Genomic DNA, 17552 nt, shown 5'->3' with positions numbered 1-17552 from the left:
CTCGGAAACTAATTCTATTTTTGATGAATTTTTAGCATGATATAGAATTGTAGATTCATATGTAGTTGTAATAGAATGGGATTTCAACACTCGTACTTGTTTATTTCATTTAATTAATAGGAGAGAGCGGACTTATTTTTAGCAAATTTGGCAACTTGCTGCTCAAAAACAAAACATTCCAAGCACGCACTCAGCGCTAGGTGTAACGCTTGCGATGTGCAGTGGGCACTGGCGGATTTAGAGGGGGTGCACCCGGCGCACAGCCCCTCTAATTTTTGCAGAGCGGCGCCCCCTCTATTGAAAATTCCTGGATCCGCCCCTAGTGGGCGCACGGTCCAGTGACCTAGTTTGATTGATCTGCACAAGTTGTTTTCAACGGCACTTGGTTGTTTTCACTGGCATGACATAGCTGTCCCGGCCTATATGCGTGCTTACTAGAAACTTCTTTTCTCATGCCTGTGGTTTCCAAGAAACGTCAGCACTAACAACGTCAGGTGGTGGCCAAGTTCTTTGAAAGCACATGTAAATGAAATTAACAAGTAGTGTTGAAGTCTAATTTTAAATTATTTTTTACAAAGCACTTCTTTTCTCTTGCTGTTTCCAAAAAACATCAGTGCTAACAACGTCAGCTCAGCTGGTGGCGAAGTTCCTTGAAAGCACATGTAAATGAAATAAACAAGTGGTGTTGAAGTCTAATTTTAAATTATTGTTTACAAGGCACTTCTTTTCTCCTGCCGTTTCCAAGAAACATCAGTGCTAACAACGTCAGCTCAGCTGGTGGCGAAGTTCCTTGAAAGCACAAAAATATACATGTATAACTTGGACAGAATGAATGGAAAATGGGTCAAGTAGCAACAGGAATTGGGTTCATAGAAGAGTTGAACTTCAACAGTACACTATTTTTCACTCACCTGGAACGTTTTCACTAGTTCGACTAGCATCTTCAGCAGATGGTGATGCTGTGATGATATCTTGTCTACAATCAGGATATCCCTGATGATCACTGATGATGTCATATGATTGACAGAATGATCATAGGATGTTACGATGTAGTACCGCCCCCCCCCCCTTAATTGAGGGTCATGATTCAGTCTCAGTTTCTAAGTTCTTATGTGTATTGCTTTGAGAACTCTACAGGATGGGGTCTATTTCGGTAGAGTTCTCTACAAAGCAATACACATTAGAACTCAGAAACCGAGACTGAATCATGACAATTAAGGACTACAAATAGACCCTATCTGGGATAACTGCTGATGCTCAGGCAGGGCGACACTACATTGTAACATCCTATGACATCATTCTGTCAATCATATGATGTCATCAGTGAGGGATATCCTGATTGTAGACAAGATATCATCACAGCATCACCATCTGCTAAAGACGCTAGTCGAGGTAGTGAAAACGTTCCAGGTGAGCGAAAAATAGTGTAGTGTTGAAGTTGGACTCTTCTATTAACCCAATTCCTGTTGCTACTTGACCCATTCTCCCACCCATTCTATCAAAGTTATACATGTATATTTTTGTTGGTAAAATTGTCAATGTATAGCGTAACATTTTGAAATAAATTAAAATCAAAGTATTAAAACTCAGGGTGTTATAAATCCATTCAGCCTCTATGGTGAATTATTTGAGGCATGTGAAAAGGAGTGTCTGAGTGCCCCCCCATCGAACACAAAAGTTGGTAACCATGAGAGTTGCCAAATCTTTCAAAGCCCCCTTTGCAATGAATTTTCATCCAATTTACCCCCCTTTATCATGCAAAATCTAGGACAAAATTTGGCCAAAAACGACCGTTTTGTGGTTTTCAATGACTAGAATTTCAAACACTCTTTTCAATGACTAGAATTTTCGAACACCCCTTTTTAATGACACTAGATATTGACATAAAATTACCGGATTTTACTAAGTTTCCTTTTATCTAAATTTCGTGGACAGTGCAAATTAAATACCCCCTATTTTGCTGATTTCACGGTCACATTTTGTGGACAGTGCAAATTAAATACCTCCTATTTTGCCAATGAGTTTCGCGGTCCTCGCTACTGGTAAAATTGCCCTTTTCTCCATGCTATTTGGTAACTCTCATGGTTGCCAACTTTTGTGTTGAGTTGGAGCCGGGCTGAGTGCTTGATGAGAAAAATTACTATACCTCATTATTTGTTTGAGATCTTCGGATGCTGTTACTGGCGAATCCAGCACTACAGACTCTTCAAATTGGTCTGACAATTCTGAGGAATGTCCATCAGCCTTAATGTGATGATGATGGGGATGAGGATGGTGATGATGATGATGATGATGATGTCGATGTGAAATGCTCTGTCGTGTTGAAGGTTCTACCATGCCAGGAATATTGCCAACATCATGGTGCCCACGACCTGAACAGGGTGATCAAAACGAGATGAAAAGGGTTAATGAAATCATTTGTTTATGTATAGTTTTTACATAAATTTCAGGAATGAGTAAGAGTCTAGAGAATGAAAATTATCTGTAAAACTATATTCAGAAATTGCTCAAAATCATCTCTGAAAGATTTCATTGTGTATATTGAAATTAAAATTAGTGGCACTGGTTATGACAAGCATTATGCACATTGTTAAAAAGGTGTAGTTTTTGACACATTGCATGCATTGGACATTTCCAGTTGAAATCCATATACCCCTATGGGAAGACATTTTTAATTTCTCACACAGTTGGTGTAAATTTCAGGCGGAGTTACCCATTTAGTTAACCCCATTTAAAATCCATGCTTCCTGTGTGGGAAATTAAGGTGATGTCTTCCATAGGGGGTGTATGGATAATCACTGGAATAGTCCATTTCAGGATGATATAACCATGGCCTTTATATCCATTCCTCTCCCCTAGATATGTCTACACTCACTTGAATGTGTAATAGGCCATCTCCTGTACTAACATTTCCCTAAACCCCCTTCCCACTTTGCCTTTATATCCCTCCCCTCCCCTAGATATGTCTACACTCACTTGAATGTGTAATAGGCCATCTCATGTACTAACATTTCCCTAAACCCCCTTCCCACTTTGCCTTTATATCCCTTCCTCTCCCCTAGATATGTATACACTCACTTGAATGTGTAATAGGTCATCTCCTGTACTAACATTTCCATAAACCCCCTTCCCACTTTGCCTTTATATCCCTTCTCCTCCCCTAGATATGTCTCCACTCCCTTGAATGTGTAATAGGTCATCTCCTGTACTAACATTTCCCTAAACCCCTTCCCACTTTGCCTTTATATCCATTCTCCCCCCCTAGATATGTCTACACTCACTTGAATGTGTAATAGGCCATCTCATGTACTAACATTTCCCTAAACCCCCTTCCCACTTTGCCTTTATATCCCTTCCTCTCCCCTAGATATGTATACACTCACTTGAATGTGTAATAGGTCATCTCCTGTACTAACATTTCCATAAACCCCCTTCCCACTTTGCCTTTATATCCCTTCTCCTCCCCTAGATATGTCTACGCTCACTTGAATGTGTAATAGGTCATCTCCTGTACTAACATTTCCCTAAACCCCCTTCCCACTTTGCCTTTATATCCATTCTCCCCCCCCTAGATATGTCTACACTCACTTGAATGTGTAATATGTCATCTCCTGTACTAATATTTCCCTAAACCCCTTCCCACTTTGCCTTTATATCCATTCTCCTCCCCTAGATATGTCTACACTCACTTGAATGTGTAATAGGCCATCTCCTGTAATAACATTTCCCTAAACCCCCTTCCCACTTTGCCTTTATATCCATTCTCCCCCCCTAGATATGTCTACACTCACTTGAATGTGTAATATGTCATCTCCTGTACTAATATTTCCCTAAACCCCCTTCCCACTTTGCCTTTATATCCATTCTCCTCCCCTAGATATGTCTACACTCACTTGAATGTGTAATAGGCCATCTCATGTACTAACATTTCCCTAAACCCCCTTCCCACTTTGCCTTTATATCCCTTCCTCTTCCCAAAGATATGTCTACACTCACTTGAATGTGTAATAGGCCATCTCATGTACTAACATTTCCCTAAACCCCCTTCCCACTTTGCCTTTGTATCCCTTCCTCTCCCCTAGATATGTCTACACTCACTTGAATGTGTAATAGGTCATCTCATGTAATAACATTTCCCTAAACCCCCTTCCCACTTTGCCTTTATATCCATTCTCCACCCCCAGATATGTCTACACTCACTTGAATGTGTAATAGGCCATCTCCTGTAATAACATTTCCATAAACCCCCTTCCCACTTTGCCTTTGTATCCCTTCCTCTCCCCTAGATATGTCTACACTCACTTGAATGTGTAATAGGTCATCTCATGTAATAACATTTCCCTAAACCCCCTTCCCACTTTGCCTTTATATCCATTCTCCTCCCCTAGATATGTCTACACTCACTTGAATGTGTAATAGGCCATCTCCTGTAATAACATTTCCCTAAACCCCCTTCCCACTTTGCCTTTGTATCCCTTCCTCTCCCCTAGATATGTCTACACTCACTTGAATGTGTAATAGGCCATCTCATGTACTAACATTTCCCTAAACCCCCTTCCCACTTTGCCTTTGTATCCCTTCCTCTCCCCTAGATATGTCTACACTCACTTGAATGTGTAATAGGTCATCTCATGTAATAACATTTCCCTAAACCCCCTTCCCACTTTGCCTTTATATCCATTCTCCTCCCCTAGATATGTCTACACTCACTTGAATGTGTAATAGGCCATCTCCTGTAATAACATTTCCATAAACCCCCTTCCCACTTTGCCTTTGTATCCCTTCCTCTCCCCTAGATATGTCTACACTCACTTGAATGTGTAATAGGTCATCTCATGTAATAACATTTCCCTAAACCCCCTTCCCACTTTGCCTTTATATCCATTCTCCTCCCCTAGATATGTCTACACTCACTTGAATGTGTAATAGGTCATCTCATGTACTAACATTTCCCTAAACCCCCTTCCCACTTTGCCTTTATATCCCTTCCTCTTCCCAAAGATATGTCTACACTCACTTGAATGTGTAATAGGCCATCTCCTGTAATAACATTTCCCTAAAACCCCCTTCCCACTTTGCCTTTATATCCATTCTCTCCCCCCCCCCTAGATATGTCTACTCTCACTTGAATGTGTAATAGGCCATCTCCTGTATTAACATTTCCCTAAACCCCCTTCCCACTTTGCCTTTATATCCATTCTCCTCCCCTAGATATGTCTACACTCACTTGAATGTGTAATAGGTCATCTCCTGTACTAACATTTCCCTAAACCCCCTTCCCACTTTGCCTTTATATCCCTTCCTCTCCTCTACAAATGATCAAGCTGATTGGGACATGGCAAGGATGTTAAGAAATAAAGTAAACAACATGAGGTACTATCTCAAAAAAAATTATTGTAATGAAGCTGTTACTAACAACATGCATGACAGTAAAAAATTATGGAAATCAATTAAGAAAATAATTCCAAGTAAGACTGTTAGCGCTCCTAGCGTAGTAAATTCTGATAGTGGTCAAACAAATTCAAGTAGTGGTATTGCAAATGAACAACTATTTTACATCAATTGGTAATACACTTGGTAAGCAATTTGATAGTAAAACAAATGTAACTAATTGTCCATGTAACCATTTATATTGTAAGCAATACTGTACTTTAAATAAGTTTAAGTTTCTAGAAATAACCTCTGATTTTGTATTAGAACAAATACGTAATATGGATAACAACAAATCACCTGGATTTGATCAATTTAATGTAAAATTACTCAAATTGGCTGCACCGTTTATTTCTGATTGCCTGGCCTACATTTGTAACTTGTCTTTAAGCAATTCGGTATTTCCTGATAACTGGAAAAAGGCAAAGGTAACACCTATTCACAAGTCAGGTGATAAAAATAATGTTATAGGCCAATTTCAGTCCTACCCATTGTGTCCAAGATTATTGAAAGGGCTGTATATAATCAATTATATGAGTACTTAAATGATGCAAATATTCTCTCAAGTGCACAATCTGGTTTCCGTGCCAATCATTCAACGACTACAACTCTTCTTGATGTCCAAGATTTTGTTTTAAATAATATGGATAATGGATATGCTACAGGTATGATCTTTCTAAATTAAAAAAAAGCGTTTGATGTGGTAAACCATGATATACTTATTGATAAACTGAGCAGATATGGCATAAATGGTAATGAACTATTTTGGTTTAAATCTTACTTAAGCAACAGATCTCAGGCTGTTAATGTAAATGCTACTCTTTCAAAATTTGAAGATATCAATATAGGTATTCCGCAGGGATCAATTTTAGGGCCATTGCTCTTTTTAATATTTGTAAATTGCTTAGCATCCACTGTGGATTGCAAAATAGTCATGTACGCTGATGACACAACCTTGATTTGTAGAGCTAAGAATGAGGTAGATCTTCAAGCACATTTGCAATCAAACATGTGTAACGTAGCAAAGTGGTTAACAGCTAACAAACTCATTTTAAATGTAGATAAAACTAAATTAATGATCCTTGGTAACAATCATATCATAGATAAATTTAGTAATGTAAATCTTATATACAACAATTGTATTATTGAAAAGGTTGATGATTTCAAATATTTAGGTGTTAAGTTTGATTATAATATGTCATGGTCCTCTCACATTGATTATTTATCTAAAAATGTTTCAAAAAGAATTGGTATCATTAGGCGTTGTAGACATTTTCTTCCACATCACACTCTTGTTATGTTATCAAATGCTCTCGTAACCCCTAATTTTGATTATGCTAGTTCAGTGTGGTGTAACTTTTCTCTTGAATATCAAAGAAGGCTTCAGGTTTTACAAAATAGTTTAGCTAGAACGATTCTATTTGCTGATATTAGGACGCCAGTAATAGACATGTTAAACTCACTAGGGTGGATCAAACTAAGTGACAGATGGAATAATCATATGCTTATTCTTACATTTAAATGTTTAAGAAATCTTAGTCCTTCATATGTATCATCTCAGTTTGAATTTGTTCATAATACTCATTCTCATGTAACCAGAAATCATTCGTCTAATACATTGATTGTTCCAAAATACAACACTAATTCTGGATTACGTACATTTCACGTCAGAGCTGCTCATATTTGGAACAGTCTATCACCAATGATTCGAACTGATATGGAAAATATGTCTTTGAGACAATTCAAAACAAATGTTCTCATTTCATGTTAAAATGTGTATAGTCTATGAATTCATAATTATGATTGCATTTTTGTATATCTTATATTATATCACTTTTGTGTACTATTATTATATTATGTTTTGTATTGACTGAGGGCCTGCTTGGAAAGCAGTGCTGGTCACTGAAGTTGTTACCCTCAATAAAGAAAGAATAAACTAAACTAGATATGTCTACACTCACTTGAATGTGTAATAGGTCATCTCCTGTACTAACATTTCCCTAAACCTCCTTCCCACTTTGCCTTTATATCCCTTCCTCTCCCCTAGATATGTCTACACTCACCTGAATGTGTAATAGGTCATCTCCTGTACTAACATTTCCCTAAACCCCCTTCCCACTTTGCCTTTATATCCCTTCCTCTCCCTAGATATGTCTACACTCACTTGAATGTGTAATAGGTCATCTCCTGTACTAACATTTCCCTAAACCCCTTCCTACATTTCCCTAAACCCCCTTCCTACTTCACCTTTATATCCCTTCCTCTCCCCTAGATATGTCTACACTCACCTGAATTTGTAATAGGCCATCTCCTGTATTAACATTTCCCTAAACCCCCTTCCCACTTTGCCTTTATATCCCTTCCTCTCCCTTAGATATGTCTACACTCACTTGAATGTGTAATAGGTCATCTCCTGTACTAACATTTCCATAAACACCCTTCCCACTTTGCCTTTATATCCCTTCCTCTCCCCTAGATATGTCTACACTCACTTGAATGTGTAATAGGTCATCTCATGTACTAACATTTCCCTAAACCCCTTCCCACTTTGCCTTTATATCCCTTCCTCTCCCCTAGATATGTCTACACTCACTTGAATGTGTAATAGGTCATCTCATGTACTAACATTTCCCTAAACCCCCTTCCCACTTTGCCTTTATATCCCTTCCTCTTCCCAAAGATATGTCTACACTCACTTGAATGTGTAATAGGCCATCTCCTGTACTAACATTTCCCTAAACCCCCTTCCCACTTTGCCTTTATATCCCTTCCTCTTCCCAAAGATATGTCTACACTCACTTGAATGTGTAATAGGTCATCTCCTGTAATAACATTTCCCTAAACCCCCTTCCCACTTTGCCTTTATATCCATTCTCCTCCCCTAGATATGTCTACACTCACTTGAATGTGTAATAGGTCATCTCATGTACTAACATTTCCCTAAACCCCCTTCCCACTTTGCCTTTATATCCCTTCCTCTTCCCAAAGATATGTCTACACTCACTTGAATGTGTAATAGGCCATCTCCTGTACTAACATTTCCCTAAACCCCCTTCCCACTTTGCCTTTATATCCCTTCCTCTTCCCAAAGATATGTCTACACTCACTTGAATGTGTAATAGGCCATCTCATGTACTAACATTTCCCTAAACCCCCTTCCCACTTTGCCTTTATATCCCTTCCTCTTCCCAAAGATATGTATACACTCGCCTGAATGTGTAATAGGTCATCTCCTGTAATAACATTTCCCTAAAACCCCCTTCCCACTTTGCCTTTATAATCCCCTCCCGTAGATGTATACACATGCTCACTTGAATGTGTAATAGGCCATCTCCTGTACTAACATTTCCATAAAAAATAGGAAAGGCCCCTCCCTCTCTTTATTTAAAACACCCTTCTCAGGCACCCCTGCTCCCTCCGTAGATGGGGCATGCAGCAATATAGAAAACCTTGATCAAAATTTTGTACCCCTATCAGTCACTGTCAATAGAGGCTTTGGATTGGCCATTGCATCGACACTGCATTGCTGAACCCACCCTTCCCTTTTTGCTCACACCCGCCCAAGAGTGGATCCCAGGTTTCCACGCCAATGTGCCAACAAATGTGAATGTATTTACCATTCTCCAGGCTCCCTAGCTGGATCTGCCCTTGTCTCCTCTCTCTCTCTGCCTTATATCCCTTCACCTCCAAGCCTCCAGTGGCATAGCCAGGACTTTTTCGGGGGGCAAATTTTGCCAAAAATTGGTTAAAAGTTCAAAAATGGCCTGACAATCTTAAATATCAGGGTGGCCAGTTAAGTCTTCTCACAGTGGTCAGCTTCCACCTTTCCACACCCCACCCTTGGCTATGCCACTGCTTGCCTGTGTTATTGTATAAAACGTGTAGGCTACACTCACCGCCTAAATAATGTTATAGCAACTTGGGAAGGCAGCTATTGTAATGCAAGAGATTATGTCATCTCTTGTACTATCATTTTGCATAAATTCCCTCCATCTACACATTCAAAATCCCTGACCAGTGACGTAGTCAAGACTTTTTCAGGGGGAGGCAAATTTGGGCAAACTTTGACGTAAATGGGCTAAAAAGTACAAAAAATGCCTAAAAAAGCGGAAGCCCAGCCACAGCAGTTCTTCTGGGGTTCACCAAACCTGCCTGATTATCAAATTAATCAGTGACAAGGTTATTGTAATGAATTTGACAGGTGCTCATTGATGCAATAACATTAAAACACTAATTAGCAACTGAAAAATTCAGAGATAACCTTGTCACTGATTAATTTGATAACCAGGCAGGTTTGGTTCTGCTCAGGCGGGGCTTCCTCTTTAAGGCGACCAGCATCCCACAGTGGGCAAGAGGGAGGCAATGTTCTCACTGAGGGCAGCAACTGCCCCTTGACCCTGGCTATTCCACTGACTCCAGGACATATACACGTACACTCACCTGAATATGTAATAGGGAAGGCAGCTAATAATGCAAGAGATTTGCCCATCTCCTGTACTAACATCTCCATACATCCTGTTAATTGAATAAATAACTTCTGAAATTCGGGTCTTGTACGCGATCTGAAACAAACAAAAGTGATATTGGGACAAATCAAGCGACACTGAAATATTGAGACAAATAAAGCTGACACACAAGAGGAATGACATGGGTTCTAGGATATTCCAAGGCTTGATATAAGGTGTATCTTGTGCCCCATGTGTATGATTTTTCATGGGAGGGTGAAAATACCCTTAACTTTTGTTTTGACATATTATTGGCCTTAACTCAAGAACTGCAAGACCTATGGAAATATAAATGCGATTATTCCTTAATTTCTTTCAATTGCTTCAACAGGAAAAATAAGAGTCCCACTATTTGTTCCTGCAATTTCGCGCCCCCTATTTCTTCCCTTTTGGCCTTGTTGCGACACTAAGGTGCTTTGTAACCGTAGTCAATCGCTGTTCTTGATATGGCAATACTATCAACAGTAAACAAAATACATACTATGTAGGGCAAAAATGAATATAATGGTACAAATTAGCATGTTTCCCCTACTCAGTCCTTTCTTCATATGTTGTTCAGGAGGATGATAAGAGACACGCAAGCAGAAACATTGGTATTCCAAATTTGTCCAGGTGTACTAAATTGACTAGTTAAAAACTCAAACAGCATGTATCAAAAAAGTTTATTCATACAATCATATATAGTTATAATGGACATGCTTCGTTATTATAGGATATATGTGGGTGTGGTAATCATATTAATTGACGACAAAGAATTTCGAGAAGAAAAATGGTAATATGATAACGCAATGTTTGGAGAAGAAATTCTCCTACAATTATATAAAACGAATGAGTTTTTGTGAACATGAACATGATGAAAGACACCTCATAGCCCTAATTCGCGTAGTGCTAACGCAATTTGATGACAAAGATTGAGATATTTTTACAAGATGCGCATACAAATATGTGAAAATTAATTTTAACAAGAAATGTCTTTAAAAAGACAACGCCATGGATGAAGATCATGTTTCATAATTTTGCATTGCAAGTACTTGGAATGCTAGTAAATTTGAATGTTTGGCACAACTTACCGGGTGCAAAACATTGGTATTTATTGGTAAATACCACCAATGACATACTAGGAAATACTCAAAATTTTCATGTTGAAAGCTGAATTGAAAAATGTGTGCTAAATAGGTCTACATTTAATTCATACTTGTAACAATTAAACGGCTAATAATATGAAAATTAATTTTAAAAATGACTGACTGCATGATTATGGCTAGAATACTCTGCTGAGATATTTCAAAGTGTCAGGTAATAAAACAATACAGTCAGCCTTGTATGATAATTAATGTTTCCAGACTCCAGAGACAATGTGAAGCTAGAGTGACATAGAAGAACTAATTAAACTGTCTACATAACCGAGATTCTATCTCTTTATTAGCCACGTTTAAAAAGAGTGCGTTTAGGCGACAAAAACATCAAGATCTTGTGTTTAAGGCATTTGATATTTAGTTGTAATAATAATACTAATAATAATACTAATAATAATACTAATAACATTAATATTAATAATAATAATAATAATAATAATAATAATAATAATAATAATAATAATAATAATAATAATAATAATAATAGTAATAATAATAACAACACTAATAATAATAATAATAATAACACTAATAATAACACTAATAATAATAATAACACTAATAATAATAAATAAATAAATAATAAATAATAAGGTTAATTACAAGTAAAATCTTCATCTTCATGTCTTTCTATTTTTTCTTCTTTCATTTTGAAATGGGAAGTTTTTTTGCATGCAGACGCCGCTGGACCTGGAAAACGCACATGTGTACGTGTATATTGGTTGATATAGCACTGGTAATGTCATTGATCGTCAGCGTGTATGTAAAACATGTTAGGCCGTGTAAAATTAATATTTTGGTTCTCGTCCCTCCTCCTCAATTTCTGGGATTTGTCAGATTTTTTTTTTATAGATATTTCAATTTTTTAGACTTTGGAATGATTTATGAAATCTTCATACATATAAATAAGTTTATTAGAGAACAAGCATCACTTCCAAGTCTTTTTGTGGTACTCTAGGGGTTTATCCTCAGAATCTCACATTTGAAAAAAAAAAAAGGGCCTCATCGTTTCCTCGAGCACTGTTGGAGAAGACCGAAAACTACTGACAATGCTAATTTTACATTGAAAAAAAACAAACAAAAAAAACACCTCCCTCCCTCATCAATTCATGAAAATCCTCTGGACGAGAACCAAAACATTAATTTTATACGGCCTTACGATCAAAAGAAAAATATTTTAAATGTAAACGCTCTATTTTTTTAAACCAGAATTACTCAGCACAGTGGGGTTTATCCCATTCTATGCTTAAAAGCATCAACATAATAAATCTCTATATAGGCCTATTAAAGAAATTCATTACTTGGTCCATGCACTTTTCCCTTAGCATACTTGTATTGTGTTTGTTGTGTTGTTAAGGAATCGGATAACAACGTTTAATTTGTTGTGGGATCTGAGATGAGAGCATACCAGACATATCGAATTGCATTCTGAATGTTCTTCTGATATGAAATCATTTTGATTTTTTGACATTCGCGATATAATTTTTATGGCAAATTATTAAAATTTGATATTTAACAGTCCTCGAAGTAAACTTTATAAATCTTATGAAAGATATAAATTTTTTCCCCAAAAGACCAATATTTTTTTGAAAAAAGAAATCTATATCTTCAATAAGAAAGGCCAAAATTTCCATATGACATGTATGATGGACGGCTTTTCATCCCAGTTACATACACATATATACAAGTACATAACATTAGATTTATACAATTTACTTCGAGGACTGTTTTATTCCAAATATATCAATTGAGGGGCTCAATATAAAAACGACCTATCCCACATTTGGGTTATTTTGAGAAAACGGGACTTTTGTTGTGCGAATTTTCAATACAATACATAACACTTTCACATCTTAAAACATTGATTTAACAACTTTACCAAGTTACATTCATGATGATTCATGTTTGTAATAATGACCTTTGGTGACCTATACATTTTTCAGCAGCGCCCTCTATTTTTACCAAAATGTGGGATAGGTCGTTTTTATATTGAGCCCCTCAATTTTTAATCATTTGCCATAAAATGTGTATTATATCGCAAATATCAAAAAATTCAAAATGCAATTCGATATGTCTGCTGTGTTCTCAGGTCCCACAAAAAATACGTGAAAACGTCGCTATCTGAGCCTTTAAAGTAATGGCAATTAATCAATGTTCATAATGTAGATTTGAAATTCAAGGTTAATGTGTTAGTGCATGTGTGTGATAAAGGAACGGGGTGTTTGTGTTTGTGTTTATTCATGCATGTTTTTCTTTTACGTTTTGAGAAAAGTATTTCAAAACTCGTTTTGAGAGTACACGCTGGATCTGGTAAACGTACGCGTCTAACGTGTTTGTTGTGTTGTTTAAAGATACCGGCAATATCATATCATCGGAACATAGGCCCTAATGGTGAATGTGTAAATTTGCATCGGTTTGCATACGTATGTAATGTAGCTTGATGCGTATTTTACCGAGGGGTATAGGGGATGTGTTCTTTGAATTAAACATTTTGATAAACAATGTAAAAAATATAACTTTGAAAAAGGAGACTAGGGACCTGAAAAAACATGGAAAACGAAAACCTGTATCACAATTTGTTGTATGTGGGGTGTATATATATATGCATGTATGTATACCCAGCAAACACAAAACGTTTTCGACATCATTCGCAAAAGGTTATAACAGGTTGTCAGAAAACGTTTAAATGTCGGGTTATATAAAGGGTATATTAAGAGTATAAAACGTTTTCATAACCTTTAAAAACATTTTTTGGTAATCTACTGCTCAGCAAACAAAAATGTTTTACGGAAAACGTTTAAATGTCGGGTTATATAAAGGGTATAAAAACGTTTTAATAACATTCCAAAAACATTCTTGAAAACTTGATACAAAACATTCTAAACAGAATGTTATTTAGGAGTTGAAAAAATATTTTGCGAAAAATGTTTGCCCCAAATATTTTCAGTAACGTTTTAAAAACGTTTTCATGGCCTTTATATAACCCGACATTTAAATGTTATTAAAAGGTTTTGAAAAACACATTTTAAAAACATTTCTGTGTTTGCTGGGTTCAAATATTTTAACATAATATTATTTAAGTATTGACGCAATATTTTGCAAAAATGTTTACAAACATTGTTTTAACAATAACATTTTTTGAAAACATTTAAAAATATTGTTATAGTGTGTTTTCATACAAAACGTTTTAAAACGTTATCATGACCTTTATATAACCCGACATTTTAATGTTATTAAAACGTTTTTACCTAATCCAAAAGCCAAAATATAACTTATTTAAAACGTTTTTAAAACGTTTTTGTGTTTGCTGGGTATGTACGTTATTGGCATTTTGTAAAAGCTATAAGCATGATAACTTAAGGAAACAGCAAAAATGACGTGTTCCTATTTGAATAAATCAATATCATCACTCCATTTTATAGGTTATTTGTGTACCGTTACATGCCAGGGTCATACTTTGCTCTTGATTGCAACATATTGTACATTTTTTCTTCTTTTTTTCAAAGATTTTACAAAATTGATTCACATGTTTGTGAGAAGTCGCCCATTTTTTTTTTTTTTTTTTACTTCAGCAAAATGCGCCAGACGGCCATGATGGCCGCCAACAGTCGAGCAAACAGAATGTATACTGCTTTTCACAAAAACCATATCTAGGCCACAATTAAAGTGATTCCATAAATTAGGGATCGTTGTGCATGGCATTTTCTGCGAGAAATTCTCCTGACTGATTTCAAATGTTGCATCGTGTGCCTTATAGCTGGCACACTTGGAAAATGAAACGATCAAGTGAATATTTCGTCCTTGCTTAATATAATTAGAGTATGATAATTGCAATTGTTTTTATGTGGAATGCAAATGCAATTGATAGAATCGACCCGATGTAGCTAGCCCCTACATTTTCTTAACCTTTTGCAAAGAATCGTATTTTACTTTTATGTGAAAGTGTCATAATTAAAGGTTATTATTTGTGTAGGTAAGTAAAAGCAATTTACTATATTTTTGTCTAACGTATATACATGTATATTTGCCTGTGAGCAATTTCACATTAGGCTAATGAAAGTTGATATTAAGTTTCCCGTCAGTGATGAGGTGACTCTTTCATTATTCATTATTCATTATTGAACTGTATTTTATTATTACTGATGTAAAACCATGTCAAAATATGTCTTAGTGCTTACATCATCTTTACACAACATTTTGCAACAGATTTAGAAAAGATTTAAGTTTGTTTTATTAAAATGGAAAGAAATTTGCAACTCTTTGTGATCACCAAAAACATGTTGAGGGAATCCTTAAATATTCATTATTGACTACACCCTCTACCCCTACAACTATAAGACAAACTGCTGAAATGATCAACAGGGTATTTTTGACATTTTAAGGGCTGGGGTATGAACGTTTGGACAGTATTTATTTTGGGACATTAGAGCACATCAGACCTATCGAATTGCATTCTGAATACGAAGAATGTCCTTCTGATATCAAATAATTTAGATTTTTTGAAATTCGCAATGTAATACACATTTTATGGCTAACTAACTAACTAACTAACTAACTAACTAACTAACTAACTAACTAACTAACTAACTAACTAACTAACTAACTAACCAACTAACTAACTAACTAACTAACTAACTAACTAACCAACTAACTAAACTAACCAACTAACTAACTAACTAACTAACTAACTAACTAACTAACTAACTAACTAACTAACTAACTAACTAACTAACTAACTAACTAACTAACTAACTAACTAACTAACTAAATAAATAAATAAATAAATAAATAAATAAATAAATATATAAATATATAAATATATAAATAAATAAATAAATAAATAAATAAATCGATTTCGTACTCACCCTTTCATATGCGGGAAGAGCTTTATTTTTGCATTTTTGGCGGCTTCGAAGCTTTTCCGCCTATATTTACGTATTACCTCCCGAAAATGAAGACTATCCCCAACATCGGCGATGCCTATAAGTTTTTCTCTGTATTGCGCTACTCGCGTATTAAAATCCCGTACCAACTGCAACAGATAGAAAGAAAAACAATACATTAAGTTTTAAAATTGCTATAAGGGGTGGGAGAAGGAATCCGTATATAGGAAATCTTCTCCCGGGTCTTCTCTGATGTTTCTTGGAATTGCTTACCTTCCTCGAGTCACTAATTTAGATATATAGGCCGATTGTTTTTTTATTGTATCTCAAAATGTATAATGACGAGAAGTATATAAAAGTATACGTTTTCAGAAAGGAAATGATGAAAAGGAATCCAACAGCATAATAGATTCCTGCAAAAATGAGCAGTTTTTGAGCAAATCTCAAAATTTGATTTTACTTTACTGATTCGAGACGGATTATACAAGGGATGGGGAAGCGGTGATGTTTCTTGGGTCGGCATGTTTGGTAAAATCCCGCTTTTTTATCCCACACTTATACAGGTGATATTCATCGGGTCATTAATTCATATCTTTTTGCGTGATACTATCTACTTTTGGTCGGTAAAATGAAGAATTTATTTAGGCCTTCATCATTTCAATTTGATATGTTCAGTATTATGTATAGGCTAATGATAAGTGGTTTTGTTACCAATCCAAAGTGCTACGAAACACCCCTTTTTTGGGACTGGATATTAATGTTGTTATGGTTACCAGAACATCACACATAACAATAAGATGACAATAAAAATCAATATATTAGTAACAAAACAACAACAAAACTCCCTCCCCCAAAAGAAAACAAAAAGAAAATAAAACAAAACAAAACAAAACAAAACAAAACAAAAACAAAACAAAAACAAAAATTAAAACGAAAAAAAAAATCATTCGAGATACATGTGATAATAAAATTCAATGCGATATCTTTTATGTGCTGACTGTTTAAAAAAACCTAAAAAGTATTAAGTTCGAATTTTTAATTAAACGACTGACGGACATTATCCAGTCGATAAAAACGAATTCAACAAAGAGATGAATTAGGGCATAAAATATCCGCTTATTCATGTATGTTCTAGACATGAATTAAAATCTACTATTGGTGGAATAATAAGAAATGGTTCCCAGGTCCAGAGACGAATCCAGGTCCCTCAAACGTGCGAGCAATTCGAAAGTATATCTGCCTAATTCGGTTTCGCTCATTTTCAATAAATAAATCAAAACAGATTGTCCACAGTTCTGTTTCAATTTATATATTTTTGAAAGTATCTGATAATATAAAATTATAAAGCTCTTTGTTTTCTTCAGTATGTTGTGTGCATGGACTTTGCCTATTGGTGGTGTATGGACACAGCATATACTAAAGGAATGGTCGACACACAAACGTTAAGGCCAACTTATCAATATTTTGATGGAATGCGTTAAGGGAACTGGAATGAGCGTTTTGAGCGTTTCGACAGCATTTTTTGTGGAACATGAGAGCACATCAAACATATCGAATTGCATTCTGAATACGAAGAATGTCCCTCTGATTTCAAATAA

General features: G+C 35.9%; 1 protein-coding gene across 1 annotated transcript in view; it reads right to left on the bottom strand.

The window, feature by feature from the left end:
- The window catches only part of LOC140158914 (regulator of G-protein signaling 7-binding protein-like), a 34925-nt gene that overhangs the window by 3709 nt on the left and 13664 nt on the right, over positions 1 to 17552 (bottom strand). Inside the window, exons 2-4 of the mRNA XM_072182181.1 lie at positions 15937 to 16103; positions 9871 to 9992; positions 2147 to 2372 (exon numbers count right to left, since the gene is read on the bottom strand). Of these exons, the coding sequence (XP_072038282.1) occupies positions 2147 to 2372; positions 9871 to 9992; positions 15937 to 16103 (515 nt within the window). The remainder of the gene's footprint in view (positions 1 to 2146; positions 2373 to 9870; positions 9993 to 15936; positions 16104 to 17552) is intronic.

The sequence above is a fragment of the Amphiura filiformis genome, chromosome 8 (assembly GCF_039555335.1).
Source record: "Amphiura filiformis chromosome 8, Afil_fr2py, whole genome shotgun sequence".
Taxonomy (NCBI): domain Eukaryota; kingdom Metazoa; phylum Echinodermata; class Ophiuroidea; order Amphilepidida; family Amphiuridae; genus Amphiura; species Amphiura filiformis.
Note: the sequence above shows the minus strand (reverse complement) of the source record. Positions and strands in the feature narration are given on the sequence as shown.